Genomic DNA, 16,883 nt, shown 5'->3' with positions numbered 1-16,883 from the left:
TGTCATGTCTGGTCAGTTTTGTTTGTGTTCTTCTTTTTGACAAGTTCGTGAATTGGTTATGTTGGTGGGTGCCAGTAACACTTGATTTATTGGGGGTCTGGGTTATTGCTTTTGATGTGTGTGTAATGCACTGTTTGTTGGTTTAATAAAAAAAAATCTGTTCTTATCAGTTCAATATCTGATATGTCCTCAGAGAGAATGTACAGGGCAGCTTCCATCAGCTGACAGTTTTATTGCCCCAATAAAACCATAAAATCATAACAATAAAAGTTTATGTTTGTAATTATATAATGTTTCCTGATAGGAATGGATCAAAGGTCATACCTTTTGATCTGACAGATGTATGTCATGTTTTATAATGTTAGGTTTAAGTTAAAAGTTAATGATTGTATTGATATATTGCTTGACTCCAAGTAGTTAAAGAGCCCCTTTTCCCACGTCTGTCATATTGTTTAACACCATTGTGTCTGCTTTCAAGTAGATAGGTGACAAGTAATTAAAACAAGGCCATGTGTTTGATTGACTAGATAGTAGATAATTATTTTTAAAAAAGGGTGTTTTTATGACCCCTCAGATGAAACCAACCCAGTCTCACGGCAGTTCGTGTCACAGGACACGAAATGTAATCTATTCAAATCGTGTTCGTGGAAACGAATTTCCCCTTTTTTTTCGTGTCCCTCAGCACGACTTTCGATCTAATGTATTTCAATAGAAAACTTTTTTCGTGTCCCTCAGCATGACTTTCGATCTAATGTATTTCAATAGGAAGCATCTTTCGTGTCTGCCCCACGTTTTTTTCTGCCACTCGGAAGCATTGTTTTTGCTCATTTGTTATTCATTTTAATTCATTTTTAATCTTTAAGCACTACATTACTCAACATTTAACCAGGAGATTTTTATCCTTGTTATTATTGCTTTGTGCTATGGTCTACTTTTTACTGTGTTGAAGACGTCAACTACATGATGACCCACCGCCGATTCTCTTTTAATGACATCCTCATCTTTCTTTCAACACATAAACACGAAAGTGTGCTTGATAATGCAACAATACGATGTCATGACCATCCGTATTATTTTATTCTCCTTCTACTACAGTACAACCCAGTCTCACGGCAGTTCGTGGCATAGTCACGAACTGTAATCTATTGATTCGTGTTCGTGGACACGTATTTCCCTTCTTTCGATCTAATGTATTTCAATAGGAAGCATCTTTTGAGTCCGCTCCACGTTTTTCTTTCTGCCACTCGGAAGCATTCGGACAGTAAACTAAATACTACAGTACCCATGAGCCTTTTCTATTTTTACTATGTTGATGACGTCAGCTAAAACTACCTGATGACCCACCGCCGATTCTCTTTGAATGACATCCTCATGTTTCTTTCAACACATAAACACGAAAGTGTGCTTGATAATGCAACAATACGATGTCATGACCATCCGTGTTATTTCATTCTCCTTCTATTGTGAGAACGGGGGATTAACTGTGATTATTAAGTCAATTAAAATAATATTAAAAAATAAATTAAATTAATTAGTGGACGCCCGCATTACCCGTGAGCCTTAGCGGAGACGGCTGCTATGGAGACGGAGCCAGCCCGCTTTGCGATTGGTTGATTTCTGCAGGCCGCGAATTCTCCTTCATTGCGCTCAACCCACTACCCAGGTAAGCCACGAGACTTGAATGTAATGATCAAATTTGTTTAAATGTTATAATTGATGCTTTTCTTTGGGATTAGACTCACATGGTTTACATGTTAGAGCAAAGAATTAAAGGCTGACCGACGGTTTCCATATTAACAGTAAAAAAAAGAAGAAAAAAAACCACGCGCCTTTTGTGCAGTCATACAGAAAATGGGAAAAACGTGAATTTTATTGGTTTATTAAGTATTTTAAGGACAATTTGTCACATTTTAAACATTTTTTCAACATGTCTAGCCTTCACTACATAATGAATTTTTTCTGTTCTCCCTGCAGATCCCGTCTAACTTCACCTTCACCCTATATAATCACCTCATTCCCAAAAACCAAAGGCACTTTTAAGAGCCTATCTATCTCTCTCTCTCACACACACACACACACACACACACACAACCTCTCTGTTCATCTATATTTCTATCAATTTCTTCAATATCTATCTGTTCTCTATCTCTATTTCTCAATCTTTCCTCTCTTTCTGTCATTGTGTACTTGTCTGTTATCTGTCTCTGTCTGTCAGTCTGTTTGTCTGTATTTGTCTGTGTTGCAATGGCCACCAGATATGTCTTTGACCCACAAAACCCCCAGTACCAAGAGGGGAGACGCATGGTTCTTGAAATGGAACTTGACCGCCTTACAGCTGAATCCAAGGTCAGAGTTTTTATATACCTCAATCATGTTATACTCGAACATACAGACGGGGGACAAATTTAAGTAAAAACATAATGAATGTGGAAGGATGAGTGTATTAGATTTCAGACAGGTATATTGCATGATGAGTTAAGCAATTAACATCCTATCATATTCTCTGGCATATGTAAATGAGGGAATATATTTTGGAAGAATGGAGCTCCATCCCCTGAATTGGAGACTTCTATGCCAAGGCTCATTCAAGCCGTTAACACCTTACTAACACACTATGCTGTTTTCTTTTTACTAGTTACATTTCTTTTGGTTCCAGTACATTCAACATTATCAGTCTTACAAGAAATATTCACTCCAACACACAGAGAGCAGCTTTGGAGAGGAAACGTGCAGGCTCTGGAGGAGAACCTCCACGAACCTCCAAAAGGGTCTTTAGAGGGGTAGGTCGTGGCAAGCCAAGGGGAAGGCGAGGAGGGCAACGCAAAGCCTCAGCTACAGGTTATATGTGAATTATTTGACGTTTTTTGGAATTTACTATGTAAATAGTGGACCAACTGAAATTAGAACACTGTGATTGATTGATTGAGAATGTAAAATACTCCAATATCCAAAAAGATATTAAAAAGTTCATAAACCTTTTTGTGGCACTATTATAGAAGACATTACCAAGTACTTAACAGAAATGTCTGATTTCAAAAATTGTTCAGTATATACAGTAGGTTGAAAAAAAAAGAACATGAATGCAGTTATAGCCTAACCTGTTGTTATTCTTCTGTGTTTTACAGTCACATACCCTCCGGTTGAGTGTTCCCTGTCATCCAGTGTGGAGGTTCCCTCAGAAATACTAAATCCTCAAGAGGAATTTGGTAAATAACAGTGATGGATTTAAGTTTACATCTAAAAGTCATGTAAAGTAATTAAAGACAAAACCCTTAGACAAAACTGTCAGTGCAGTAGATGGATTTAAGAACACAATGTAGTAAAGATGTGGTCCAGTTTGATACTGAATCATGAAAGTTTATTCAAAATATTGATCAGTTGACTTTTAATTGGCCCTCATCTAAATCGTCCTTTACAGCTTTTTGTATTTGCTTTACAGAGAAAAATATGGAGAGGCTCTCAAATATTTTGGCATCATGTCTTTCTGCTGAGTCTCAAAGAAGCTCTGCTTCATCATGGTCTTTTCGGAAGCAGAAAGCCTCAGAGCGCTGGAAAGCGGCAAGACCGTACCACCTACAATGCCTTATCGCAAAGGAGGCTGTTGGTCATCCCTTGTGTTGCCTTTGCCACGAGCCTGCTGTTATTATGTTGGCTTTCAATAATATTAAACTTTAATTACCCAGGGTTGGTTTGCTGAGAATTAATGCTCAGTGGCGTGCTTTATAAGCTAAGTTGCATGTCTTGTGGAATGGTAGAAAACTTGGATACCCAGTTGAAAACCACATTAATGACAATTTAATTGTCATTAAGGAACTTTGTGCTGTGAGGAGCTACTACGCAGTCCTATAAAATCAAAACAGAACTACTCAAAGTAAATTTGAAATAACTTAAATTATTCACCTGAAATAATGTATTATATTAGAATGTTTTTTTGTTTTGTTTTTTTCTCCCTAGGTGCAGAGAGTGTCTTCCTGAGGATTGGTTCTGTGGGGACTGTGATGTATTGCATCACAAAAAACAGCCACTCCACAACAGGGAAAGTATGATTCATGGGTTTTTTGAAGCCATTCCTCCAACCTCATGCATCATTAAAGGAGAAGGTGGATATTGCACCCATGAGCAAGGTACATTCTCATGAAAGTCTTAATTTTGCTGTTCATGTGTTTCAGCAGCCAGTTACAGATAATCAAAATTAGTGGTTTTCTTTCTTTTTGCCAGCTTGCATTTTGCCAACTGTGAAGGTGCCAGACTGCTCCTGTGGAGGCACAAGCTTCACTGTATTACCAGGCAAACCAGTGATTTTGATTACCATCAATGGTAAAAACAATATACACTATTTAGAATTCTATTTTAGATTTGATGTTTTTCACACTGGTGTGCTGTGACATTGTGCCCGTCAACACCCATGGTATTGACATTAACTGGAACAAATACAGACATCTTTTTTATTTTTGTCCTCTGGAAACAAAAAAAAATAGTTAGCTGTTGCAAAGCAGTAACATCTTTTGCCTGCTTCCAGGATGAAGTCCAATCGACACAGCTGTTTGGAATTTGGTGAATTAGACAAATGTAAACAATGTAGGTGTGATACTCAAGAAGTATGAGTGCTATACTGGGATTATAGGAACTTAAGCAATGTCTCTCAACCATTCACAATGTGCAGAATGAACTGTTGTAAAATAAATTATGTGGTAAATGTTTATTTATGTTTATATGTTTAATAAATGTTTATTTGTTTATTTATTACTTTTTTGTTCCAAGGGCGTTTTGACTTGCATCAGCCCCTATATGAATGTAAAACATGCCAGCAGCAGTGGACTCCTGATTCGAAGGACCTCCTTAGGAGTGGATATTGGCCAGCCTCTGTCAGCAATTCAACGCTGTATACACTGGACCTCCTGAGCTCCTTTCAGGAGCTCAAGGTCATCGCTCCAGGATTCTCCAGACAAGCCTTTGCAAAGCTGCTGGAGCATCGGACTAAGTGTGGAGGAAGAGTAAGTGTAATTGTTATTACTGTTATTAATTATAACATGTCTTTCCATAAGCAGACATCACAAATACTATTTCTTTCTATATATCTTCCAGAATGGACATATCAACGGCGATGCACTGCAGCGGAGCTTTTTGGAGTTTTCCTACGCTTCTTTTGAAGAAGACCAGCTCTGCTGTAGTGCACCTTTCACCTGCCCAGCCTGCACGCCGGAAATGTTGGCTGTTTCCGCCGATGGGAACAGAAAGCTATATCGCTTTCACCGAAACACAAGGTGGTTTTTGTTTCAGTCTTTTTATTGATTTATTTATTTTATATATGTAATGGATGGATTCTCTATTTTTCTTTCTTTCTCAGCTCTGATGATCCTAGTTTTTTTGAAGAACTCTTTGTGGCTGAAGACAGTGTGGTGTCTACATTTGTCGACACCATACAGAAAGCAGTGAGAAATGCAAGTATTTATCTTAACTTGACAAAATAGTTGACAAAAAAAAAATAACCTTGTGTCCGTCCTTGATTTCCTCCCCACTTCAACTACTTCTGCCTACCAAGTACTCTAAAATCAAATTGAGAGAATAAATGCTATATATTGTAAGACACCATTGCTTTTATTTGATTTGTTGTTTGTGTCATAGACACAGGGAAGAGGCGCATGTGGGGACTCCCAGTGGACAGCAGCGAGGGAGACGTCAAGGAAGGCTTCCAAATTGGATGAAGAGGGGATGGAGGTTGCTGTGTGTCGCTATGGGTTTCTTCTGAAGGCCCTTAATATGTACAGAGGGGAGATATTTGCCTACCCCCTGTATCTTCAAAAGGAGCTTATGCCAGCCAAGGCAAAATTCTTTGCTATGGATGTGGCTTGCAAATATTGGCCATACTTGGAGAAAGCTGCTCGAGTCCTTCCTGCCCTTCAGGAGCTCAACGAAATGAAACCCTTCCTCAGCATAATGCATGCTCGAGCCCATGCTACAAAGTGTGAGGTATGTATAATATATTTGCATCATATGTACATTTGTAATGTTTACACGCACATTAATAATATGAAATGAAAAGGCTACTATACTAGGTAGCCTTTTTGCTTTACAATTTCTTGTACAGATTGTAGAGCATTTTGAGGCAATTTGTGATATAGGGATATATAAATAAAATTTACTTGAATTGATTTGAATTTCTTCCACCCTTTACTAACAGATTAAATGGAGTGGTAGGAACCAGGAAGGAGCAGGAACAACAGCCGGAGAGGAGGTGGAGCAAGTGAACAGCTACCTGTCACGTTGTGCCCTGACTACCAAATATATGTCTAAAGCAGGTGATCAGAGTGTTTGCAAAATTCCTAAATACTTTTATTAGATTAAGCATCATAACCTCATTATTTGCTTTCAACAGCACGGGTGGACATGGTTACTTTGCACGCAGTGGGGTGGAACCACAAAAAAAGTCTCTCTCTACATCAGGCACTTTCCACAAGATATGTGAAGGTAAGTCTACTGTTAATTGTTTTGCGAGTCCTTGTGTTGTGTGCACTTGGCAAGTGTTAATCCTGCTTATTGTATTAACACTGTTTATCAGACTTGTCAGAGACTCCAGGATGAGACTGCAAGGCTAGATGAACTCAAAACAGAGCTACACTGCACAGATGAATTGGTGTCACAGTGGCTCTCTGATGTGAAGGAATGGGCAGCTGATGGTAAGCATGACCAAATAAAAGAAACAACAAATTTCCTTTTTACTACTATTTGAAATTTTAAGTTTGTTTGATCATCGCTGGATTACAACAGTTGGTGACATCACCTGCCACCAAAGACCACCATCCAATGTTATGCCACATATATATGTCTGGTTTATTTTATGTTCCAGTTTCCCTGCAGGAAATGCACATACCAAGTTCAATGAAGTTGGATTCAAATGAGTTTTATGTATAAATTCAAACACTGAAACAATTCTGTGTTTTAACAGTGAATTTGTTTTCACTATTAATTCTACAGAGACACCAGATACATCTCATGCCAGTCAAGGCACCACACACAGAGGACTTCAGCAGTCAATTGAGTAAAGTGTATATATAAGTCAATATAGTGTAAAGTGTATGTGTGCGTGTATGTGTATATGTGTGTATGTATATGTATATGTGTATACATATTTATTTATTTATTTGTGTCATTCTTACCAATAGATCACCCTAAATGTTACACACTACACCTTTGAGTTACCGGTTTGCCAAAGTAAATTAGAATTTTCACATGCTTCAGTTTTCAGTTACTGCAGTTTTGCTTTCATATTTTGGGAGCTATATAATTTTTTCTTATTGAACAGTCACAAACGTCTATCCCTGTACTTCATGTTTTTGTAGACAGCAGCAAGTTTCGCCATCGCCTTCGAAGGAAGCTGGCAGAAGACAAAAAGCTCCTCCTTCAGGAGATCCAGAAATACAATGGTCTTGTACAAGACACTGCCACAAACATAGATGTAGCTACTGTGGAGCATTCCCTTAATGGAGAGAGCAATGTGTCTCAAATATGGCCATGGGAGGTTCATGGCAGTGGTATGTCAGTTTCCAGAAGCTTCTCACGAATTTATTTACAGTTCTGCTGTATAGACTATACTGAAAAAAGACACAAACTAAATGAATATTACAACACTCAATATGACATGCATGCAACATATTGAGTGTTGTAATATTCATTTAGTTTGTGTTTTTTCAGTTTTTTTTATTATGTATCAACTTGAAAAGGTACATTTATAGTTAAAAAACATTGCAATGCCATTATGCAAGATTGTCTCATGCATACATACAACTGTTATTGATTCTTAGCCAACATTTCAATCAAGAAGCAATTGCATGACCAAGTGATGTTGGAGATGCGACTGCAAGAGGAAAAAAGCATTTTGGTTTTGGAGATGGCACAACACTGCACATGGTTGCAGAGCCTGGCAGTGGTTCTCAAGAACAAGATGACTGAGGAGGGTAAGTTGAATAAAACCGCTATCCATTTAAAGTATGAATTTCAAATGGAAAAAAATAAACATTATCAGTCTCAGCCACACAATTTGAATGGAGTAGAAGGGTTATTGCTCTTTTTGCCACAAATGGGGATTATAATTTGCGATGGTAACAAGTCAGTAAGGTTTTAAAGCGTTTCACATTTGCTTGATAGATTTGTTGTACTGTGGCTGTTACATAAAAGGAGAAATTAACAAAAGAATTTTGAACATTGAATTCAGCATCATCAAACACACCTATTTCTATTACCATGGCAACGATACACATTAAAATATGCCAACCATCGTGGTATGTAGATTTGAATGGATGAAATCTTTTAACTCCATTGAAGTTCTTTGGCCTCATTAAGCAATCTTAACAAGCAGTTTGTCTTTTAATGTAATCTCCTTTGTATTTTGAGATGTAGACAAGGGAAATGAGGGACTTTGCTGTCTCTTAAGAAGACGACTGTCAGAGGTGTCAGAACGGTTGCAAGTTGTCCTCCAACAGTACAAGACTGCTTTAGGTCCTGAGGCCTCTGTCCTTCTACATGTTGAAGCAGAAGATCCAAGTGGCTTCAGTAGTCCAGACACCAGTGAGGATGAAGAGGAAAACACAGTTTAGGTATTTTATTTGTTCATATGTTTTTGTTCTCAAGAATAGACTGGAGGTGTTCCATCAAGGTGGATAAAGGAAAATCCTGGCTTATTTTGATAAATCTTGATGATTTAAGTAAGAGTTCCATGCCATTACTGTGGCTTAAGCCCAGTTCACACCAAAGATTCACAATGAGACAAAACCATTTTAGAACATTACAGTGATTTAAACGGGCCCTTTTCAGCTTGACTCTGATGGCGACAATTCACCAGTTGCTGGTTTTCGAATGTAAGGTACAACATCTGTTTCAACAGCCAATCAGCTTGTAGCAAAGTCAGCCGGTCAAGTCACTAAACTGTTGGCTGGTTGAAGTTTTGGAAGGAGGAAAGAGATGATCAGTTTATCAATTTGTTTGTGGAACAGCACTATCTGTGTGACTCAAGCCTTAAAATTTACTCAACTCTTCAGGGCTGCTTATGTACTTTGTGCACATGCATGCTTATTTAAGCCTGGTTAAAGTCACTGTTGACTTAGACATGGCTAATAATTTAGTGGAATGGCTTGAGCCTGCAGTGAAAGTCAGTGTTAATTTAAGCAAGGCTTTTTCAAGTGGACAGCTTACAATTAACTGCACTGATGGAATACCCCCCTGTTACTGTTGCTCTTAATTTATTTGTGTATTTATTAATGCTTTACACACCTTGTTCATTCTAAAACAGTTGAACTTCACCTTCTTATCCTACCTCTTGCTTTTTTGTTTTTCTGTATTTTCCCAGATGGAAGATACACAAAGGACTGTGTTGAAGGAAATGTACTCACCCTATATCTGTATATTATTAATATGCTGATTGATTAAACACATCAAAATATGTATGCATCCTATATTGTTGAAAAGTCTACCTTTGTTAACAATTTATCTGTCACTGTCTTTTTTTTGTCCTTACAAGCACATTGTACATTGGTACAGCAGATTTAGCTAATACATTAAGTACTTGTATAATGCATTAGATTGTATGTAACAGAAAAATACACTGTTTTGTATGCTATGATTATACTTTATATTGTATATTACTTGTTTCCCTGTTGGTGCTTTTCAAGTTACCTTAACCTCGGTCCAGTGTCATTAAATACAACCTTATGACGTGTGACAAATATGCATTTGGTGTATTTTCAATAAATTATTTCCAAAGATGAGTATTTTGTTTTTATTTTTCCATACATTATTTAAAAACAAAGTTTTATGGTTGATGAAAGTAAATAGCTGGAGAAAGAAACATAAATTAAGCATATTTATATGTGTAATCTTGTTTAATTTGACATCACACTGCATTATTAATACATTACTTCAAGGCTGGTATTTTTATTTATTTACAAACAAACTGCTCTTGGCATTAAGCTTGAGATATAGAAGTAATGTGTATCTAAGGTGTATATGCATAATGTATGCATAGCTTTGTATTAGTATTTACTGCATGTATTTTGGCATTTTTTTATTTTGGTGAGTGGCTAAACCTGGGAGAGTTTTTGTCTATGTATGTGTGACTGTATTTGTATTGTGTTTATGTACAGTAGTTTCTGTAAATGCATAGAGGCAAACTCCTCACCTTTCAGTGAGAACATTTTGAGATCATCTATAGGATTTGCATAGATCCAATGAAAATGTGTTTTTATGAAAGGGGGTGTGTCTTACAGGGGTAACCAAATGTTTGTTCATTCATTCATTCATTTTCTACCGCTTATCCGAACTACCTCGGGTCACGGGGAGCCTGTGCCTATCTCAGGCGTCATTGGGCATCAAGGCAGGATACACCCTGGACGGAGTGCCAACCCATCGCAGGGCACACACACACTCATTCACTCACGCAATCACACACTAGGGACAATTTTCCAGAGATGCCAATCAACCTACCATGCATGTCTTTGGACCGGGGGAGGAAACCGGAGTACCCGGAGGAAACCCCCGAGGCACGGGGAGAACATGCAAACTCCACACACACAAGGTGGAGGCGGGAATCGAACCCCGACCCTGGAGGTGTGAGGCGAACGTGCTAACCACTAAGCCAAATGTTTATTTTTGTAAAAACAATTATTTTTGCAACAATATTTTGAGAAAAATTAGTTATTGACATATAGGGTAATAATAATACATGAAAAAAATCCCTTGAAGTAACTACAAATGAGCATGTAAAACAAATAACTTTAAAAAAATTAATAAATAAATCATTGCGAGCATACTACTGCCCCGTGCAATGTTCTCATCTTTTTCCCCCACCTGTTTGCGTCCCTGATATGTATTAAGGACCCCCTTGAACACTTGATGGTTCATCTCAAGGGGTTTCATCCTTGTAATAAACTTGCAGAAGTAGTGACCAAAATGAATTGCTTTTTTAAATTACAATTCTGCTGACCATCCAGTGCATTACTACAGGTGTGGGGGAAAGCCTGAAGGACTTGGGTTGAGACTGAAAACATAGATCTCGCATGTCATCATGAAAATAATGTTAAAAATTAGGCCATGTCAAACAATTTAGTAATTTTTGTCAAAGGGGTTCTGTAAAGCTATGCTTGAGCAAATTCTTTTCATGAAATTGTGATAATTGAAACTTTTCCGAAGGACTGAAAGAAATTAGCTAATAAAACAGATTCTGTCATATTGTAAACTTGAAAGTGAACAAACAAAAAGCTTCTTTTTTATATTCAGGGCCTTCAAAGTGCTCTCTGAAACTAGACCTGGGATGGCTTGTGGTAATGAAAAGAGAAAATTAAAACTTTGTCTTAGAGCTAAACCAAATACATCAATTGGTATGGTCTCAACCTGGAGAGTAACATATGTCAGTATGAAGGTTCTACATGGCCCCTGCATTCCAAACACTGATCTTTGAACCTTGACCTCGGAAGAAGTCTTATAATCCAGCAACAAAAAGGTCTACAGACATGGGAACAGCTGTTATAGAGAGCTCTGGACCTCAGCTATCATGGGAGTATAGTCACTATTGGGCACCAACTGGGGGTGCTGTCAAAAATAGCTCACAAGCAATTTTCACACATTTAACAATTATATTTTTAAAATCTGATAACACCAATGTTTTTTCCAACCCTCTAAAGAGGATCCACCCTTAAGAGGATCCACAGTTTAATAGTCAACTTCTAAATATGGGGAATATATCACTGTATTTAAAAACTACAATTCCCAGTACAGACGCGCCAATTAACTTGTTACTAAGCGTTCAAATCAGCGTCCACACTTGAAGTTCGTCCAAAAACAAAAATTATAATATTTTACAAGTGTTTATTGTAGTTCGTTTGTGTTCTTTGACAAAAATACAAATGAAAATACACCAAATGACTATTTATTCACTAAAGGCTTAAAGAGTCATCATAACAATTTACTGACCAGATGCAGAAGTTGAAACCAATATTCTTTGGCATGGAGTCTAGACAATGGTGGTGATGCAGGGCTGAAAATCTAGATGCTGATATCTATAACGTTAATCGTCGGAAAACCGCAAAGACGGTTATAGAAGGTTTTTTATAAAAATTAACTGCAAAGGATTTTCACAAATCCAGGGAATTTGGCACTCATGAGGTTGTACAATGTTATGCTATTTGTGTTCAAATTGTTTGCAAGGTTGTGTTTTGTGTCTGTTTCTCCCACAAAAGCATGTTTTTCAAATAAAAACATACTTCTATAGTAGTTTTCATTATTTAATTGGAGACCTTTCTTTTAAAATGTATGTATTGTGAGGATGTATTTTATATCATCCCACAAGTAAAAGTTTGTTGGAGGTACAGTTATAAAAAGTTGTACTACTACTGCATGTTTCTGCTATAGTACTGAACTTGATGTACACAGATTTGTGTGTAACTGTAATATATATACAGTCATGTGTTGACATTAAAAAAAGATCAGTTATACCAAAACCAGTGATATTTCACCATTATTACCAGAGTTGATAGCACACAATTAATGCAAACAATCCATTCAATACTAAATAAAAATAACATTTATTGACTTATTGTCTTGTGTCTTGTGAATATTAGTTTTATTAATGACTGCATCATGCATAAAATTTTGGTGTCCACTTTTGCCATTTAATAATACCATAACTTTTGTCTTACTATGTAGTCATATAATATATAATATAAAACTCTCTCTATTTTATAAAAATTCTCACTGAGGGCTAAAACCCCTAAAGATGAGACCCTAGAACCGCCCCTGACTTTCAGTACACAGAAAAGTACCATATAAATGTAACAAATTATTATTAATTATGTAAACTGTAATAAAATAACATTTAATTTATAATCATGACATATAAAAACATGTTTCTGAGTGACACCTGAAAAGGAAACTGAGTTGGATTAAGTATATTTCTATTTAAGCCTGCTTGGGGTTAAACCCCATTTGTCACATTTACTGGAGATTTTCATCTTTTCACCACTACAGAAAGATGTGATACAACTTCAAATGCAGCACAGAAAAAAATGTAATAAATAGGCAGAAACCAAAATGGATTACAATTGTACATTTTATTTATTTTTATTCATTTGAAGAGAATCCTTTGGCTGCCAGGAATGGGCCCACTCCTTGCCACTAAAAAAAAAAAAAAGGAAATTTGTTTAATTTTCCATCTATGAAGTACCACCACCATTTGTGAAACAGAGCAGATTAATAACAAATCATTGTAGCCAAAAATAAATAAATAAAAATTAACAAGATAAAGTAACTTAATAATGCATGCAATAATTGATAAAGCAGAAGAACAGAGGAATACATACCATACTGGACAGGGCTCCCAGTCAACCAACATTTCTGCTTTGCCCTGTCAAGAAATTAAAAAGCATTAAAACACATAAATTCAATTCTTAGCATAAGGCTATTATGATTGGTTATAGGCACTGAGTTTCATTGATACAAAGGGTCATTGTTGATATTTACAGTATCTGATAATGAATTTTTCAGCACAAGCTCCTTCCTAATCTGTAATTCAAGAAGACTAAACACATAAAAATGATCTATCTAACAATTATGGTATGTTTAGTATGTATTGCCAACACACAAGGAGGTTTCTAAATATTATATTACACTCTGTATACTGTGTACACTATGCATTTCTTGTATGACTGTCTAACCTTTCTCACTCTTTCTCTTACAACACTCCTGATGGGGAAAGTCTCTAAGCGAGCGTGATAGGAGCAATCTGTGAACATCAAAAACATGTTTCACACATTTCTTAGATTAGGAACAAAATAAACAACTAAGAAGACTTAAGTAGTGACCAGACTTACAAGGATGACAAGTGATGTTTATCTTTAATCAAAAGTTGAACCAGGTTTAACTTGTACCCTATAACCAAATTATTCTCAGTTCAAATGTGGTATTCTTTCTGGGATAACAATACCTCTGCTGAGCCACAGATCACAATTGAGAATACTCTACTGCTGCTTCTTCTACTACTTGGCAATGCATTTTGGTCAAATTAGACACCTGAAGCCAGTTGGATTTTATAGTTTGTCTGTTAGGACCAATTATCTGTTGTAAGTAGTTAAAAAACCCAATAGAAATAGAGCAAATAACCAAGGGTAAAATAGCAATGTCAACACACTGATGGAAGCATCAATCATTGCATTTACATGCACTTACTCTTTTGTGGCTTTTTCCTCTCTGGCATATGTCTTAGTCCACCTGTGGGATAGAAGATTACAGTCCAGTCATATATCCACTCAGAAAAAAATAAAAATAAAAATTGACAAAAATGCACTTTGTAATGTCTTTTCAACATCAATGTGTCCCTGGTGCATCTAGATACCCCCAAAATATGAGAACAGAACATCCTCTCTCTTTCAGTAAATGTGTACACACAATATTAAATTTGGCTCCACATTATATACATCATGTGCAGGCTTATTAGAATAGTAACCAGTAGGCTTCTAGATTGCTCCATCTAAAATGGCTTTTTTCAGACAGACAAGGAACTGTGGGTCTGAATAAAAGGGCCAATTTAAGATAAATAAGGATTTTTTTGTAACTGTGGACATGCAAAGCTATTCTAGTGGAGTTTCAGAATAAAACTAGATTTGTAAAGTTTGTCGCAACAAACTTTGATGTTGTCTTTGACGGTGCAAGTATTCGCAAAGGCCGGTGCTTTTTGGAGGCGAGTGGACATAAGGGACAGTGTTACTTTTGGAAGCAAGTAGACAGAAAGCTAGGGTGCCAAAACATTTGGAGGTAAGTGGAGACGAGCATGTGACGTCATCCAAATACTCTTAAGGAAGTTCCCCTCATTGTTCTGAGTGTTTTGATATGTCACATGTCCATGTAAAAAGTTTTTTGATTTTGCATATATTGGGGGCGGGGCTGCAGCACAACCGAAAGGCCAGTCGGTACACCAATTTAAAAGTTTGTTCAGAGTATCACCCTAAAGGAGCTGGCCGAGTTTGGTGTAGATAGTTCAAAAGCTTGTCGAGTTATAAACCTCCAAAGTTTATAATGGGAGTCTATGGGAAAAAAGGAAGTACCGGTACTCGGATCGCTAAGAAAAGTCATAGCAACAAACTTCAGACCAGCGTCTACAACATATCTGAATTTGGTTCATGTGGCTTGAAAGCCCTAGGAGGAGTTACTCTTGATAAATTTTTGTCTAAGGAAAACAGAATGTTGGCTTCTACAAAGCCAACATAAATATAGAACTGGGAATAAGCATAAGAGGTCCCCTTTAAATTCTATTTAATTGATTCAATTCCTTATGAGAATCTGCTTGACAAATGAGCTATGTTAATAGAGATATCAGATCCACCAATAATTACCCTACAAACATTATTTACATACCTGACTTTTTCTTTTTGGGACTTGTGACTGTGCCCCTGGCTGACCCTGTGAAGACAGCTGTGGGTTTGGAGAAAGAAAATTACTCATATACCAAATAAAGCTTTAACTTATTATTTAAAATACTAGATCACAATAACACACAAGTGCGGCATGTGGTGTGGTTAGCATGAAATGTGCTCATCAAATTTCATGACAATCCAATTGATTTTAAGATTTGTTGCCTTCAAACGCTCATGGACAAACACTGACATCCTTTGACCCCACTGACAAGAAAGACCTAAGGATGGACTGAATTTTAGACTCTCTCTTATGTGTGCTCTGTAAGCACTTCTAAAACTGTGTTTCAATTGGTGCCATGAGTTTGCTTTGCTTTTAGAAATAACTATACATATAGTACGCACAAAAAAAATGACCAAAATCAAATGTATGCTTAATTTGTAAGGCCTGATGGGAGGGGGGGTATTTTTACAGTTGGATACTTTCATATTCTAGCATCTCTGGCTATTTTCTCTAACGTTGCCTACACTAGCTTTAGGGGCGTAACAACAATACCCCTCACGTACGTGATTCTCAGAATAAATGCAAAGTTTGATCTTCATATAATTAAAGTTTATCATTTCAGTGTGTTTTAGGTCATGTAAGTTTCAACATTAAAGCAATTTTAAACCATTCGAGCACACATTAATTTAATGGTTAATTCTTTCCAAATAGAGCTATTCAAGTTATCTGGTGAATTTTTTTGTGAATTTCTATCACAATATATGGTGCAGAAAAACAAAATTTTTACATTTTAATTTTTTCAAATATCATGGGGCCATGATTTGTTCCAACAGCCCTAGTACAGATAGATCTATCATCTGTCTAATAATATAATATCAGATGGACTTTTCTTGGAGATTATTCATGGAAATGAGAAACCTGAAAGTTTTACTTTAGTATCAAGCAGCAAAAATGTTTTAGCGTGACATGTTAGAGTTAATTTCCCTACTTGACATCATGCGTCCTGCAATGTGACTATTTCACATGCATACATTGCAATGTTGATGCTGAAAATATATATCATGTAGCCCTAACCTGCATAAAGCTCTATGGGGAAAAACAAAACAAAAAAAACACTGGAAGTCAAGTAATGTTAAAGTAACCCATGGGTCAAACACTTCAAGGCTTTACAAATATAAATTGTAACTTTTTAAATCTGTCATAATTACCTTGACCCTCCGAAGTGCTCGTCTGCTCCATCTCCCCCTCTGTAGTGCTCATCTGCTCCAACCTCCCCTCTGTAGTGCTCATCTGCTCCATCCTCCCCTCTGTAGTGCTCGTCTGCTCTATCCTCCCCTCTGTAGTGCTCATCTGCTCCATCCTCCCCTCTGTAGTGCTTGTCTGCTCCATCCTCCTCTCTGTAGTGCTCGTCTGCTCCATCCTCCCCTCTGTAGTGCTTGTCTGCTCCATCTCCCCCTCTGTAGTGCTTGTCTGCTCCATCTCCCCCT

The 16,883-nt window shown here is 37.0% G+C and overlaps 2 protein-coding genes and 1 long non-coding RNA gene across 4 annotated transcripts in view; 2 read left to right on the top strand and 1 right to left on the bottom strand.

Moving 5' to 3' along the window:
• Positions 1-16,883, top strand: part of LOC132843539 (NACHT, LRR and PYD domains-containing protein 3-like) — a 924,649-nt gene that overhangs the window by 343,253 nt on the left and 564,513 nt on the right. The window lies entirely within an intron of this gene.
• Positions 2,135-9,761, top strand: LOC132842102 (uncharacterized). Its single transcript, XM_060864774.1, has 18 exons — positions 2,135-2,346; positions 2,706-2,838; positions 3,126-3,206; positions 3,440-3,647; positions 3,955-4,124; positions 4,219-4,317; positions 4,762-4,994; positions 5,086-5,264; positions 5,348-5,441; positions 5,626-5,970; positions 6,182-6,299; positions 6,377-6,468; positions 6,560-6,677; positions 6,976-7,039; positions 7,345-7,532; positions 7,803-7,955; positions 8,398-8,594; positions 9,344-9,761. Exons 1-17 carry the CDS (start codon positions 2,245-2,247, stop codon positions 8,592-8,594), a joined length of 2,574 nt encoding a protein of 857 aa, XP_060720757.1. The 5' UTR covers positions 2,135-2,244; the 3' UTR covers positions 9,344-9,761.
• LOC132842394 (uncharacterized) lies at positions 13,079-16,722 on the bottom strand. The gene is made up of 5 exons (XR_009648026.1): positions 16,605-16,722; positions 15,397-15,453; positions 13,701-14,253; positions 13,347-13,390; positions 13,079-13,161 (listed from the first exon to the last, which is right to left on the bottom strand). It is a non-coding gene; the product is annotated as an uncharacterized LOC132842394 (long non-coding RNA).

Source organism: Tachysurus vachellii, chromosome 3 (assembly GCF_030014155.1).
Source record: "Tachysurus vachellii isolate PV-2020 chromosome 3, HZAU_Pvac_v1, whole genome shotgun sequence".
In the NCBI taxonomy this organism is placed as follows: domain Eukaryota; kingdom Metazoa; phylum Chordata; class Actinopteri; order Siluriformes; family Bagridae; genus Tachysurus; species Tachysurus vachellii.
Note: the sequence above shows the minus strand (reverse complement) of the source record. Positions and strands in the feature narration are given on the sequence as shown.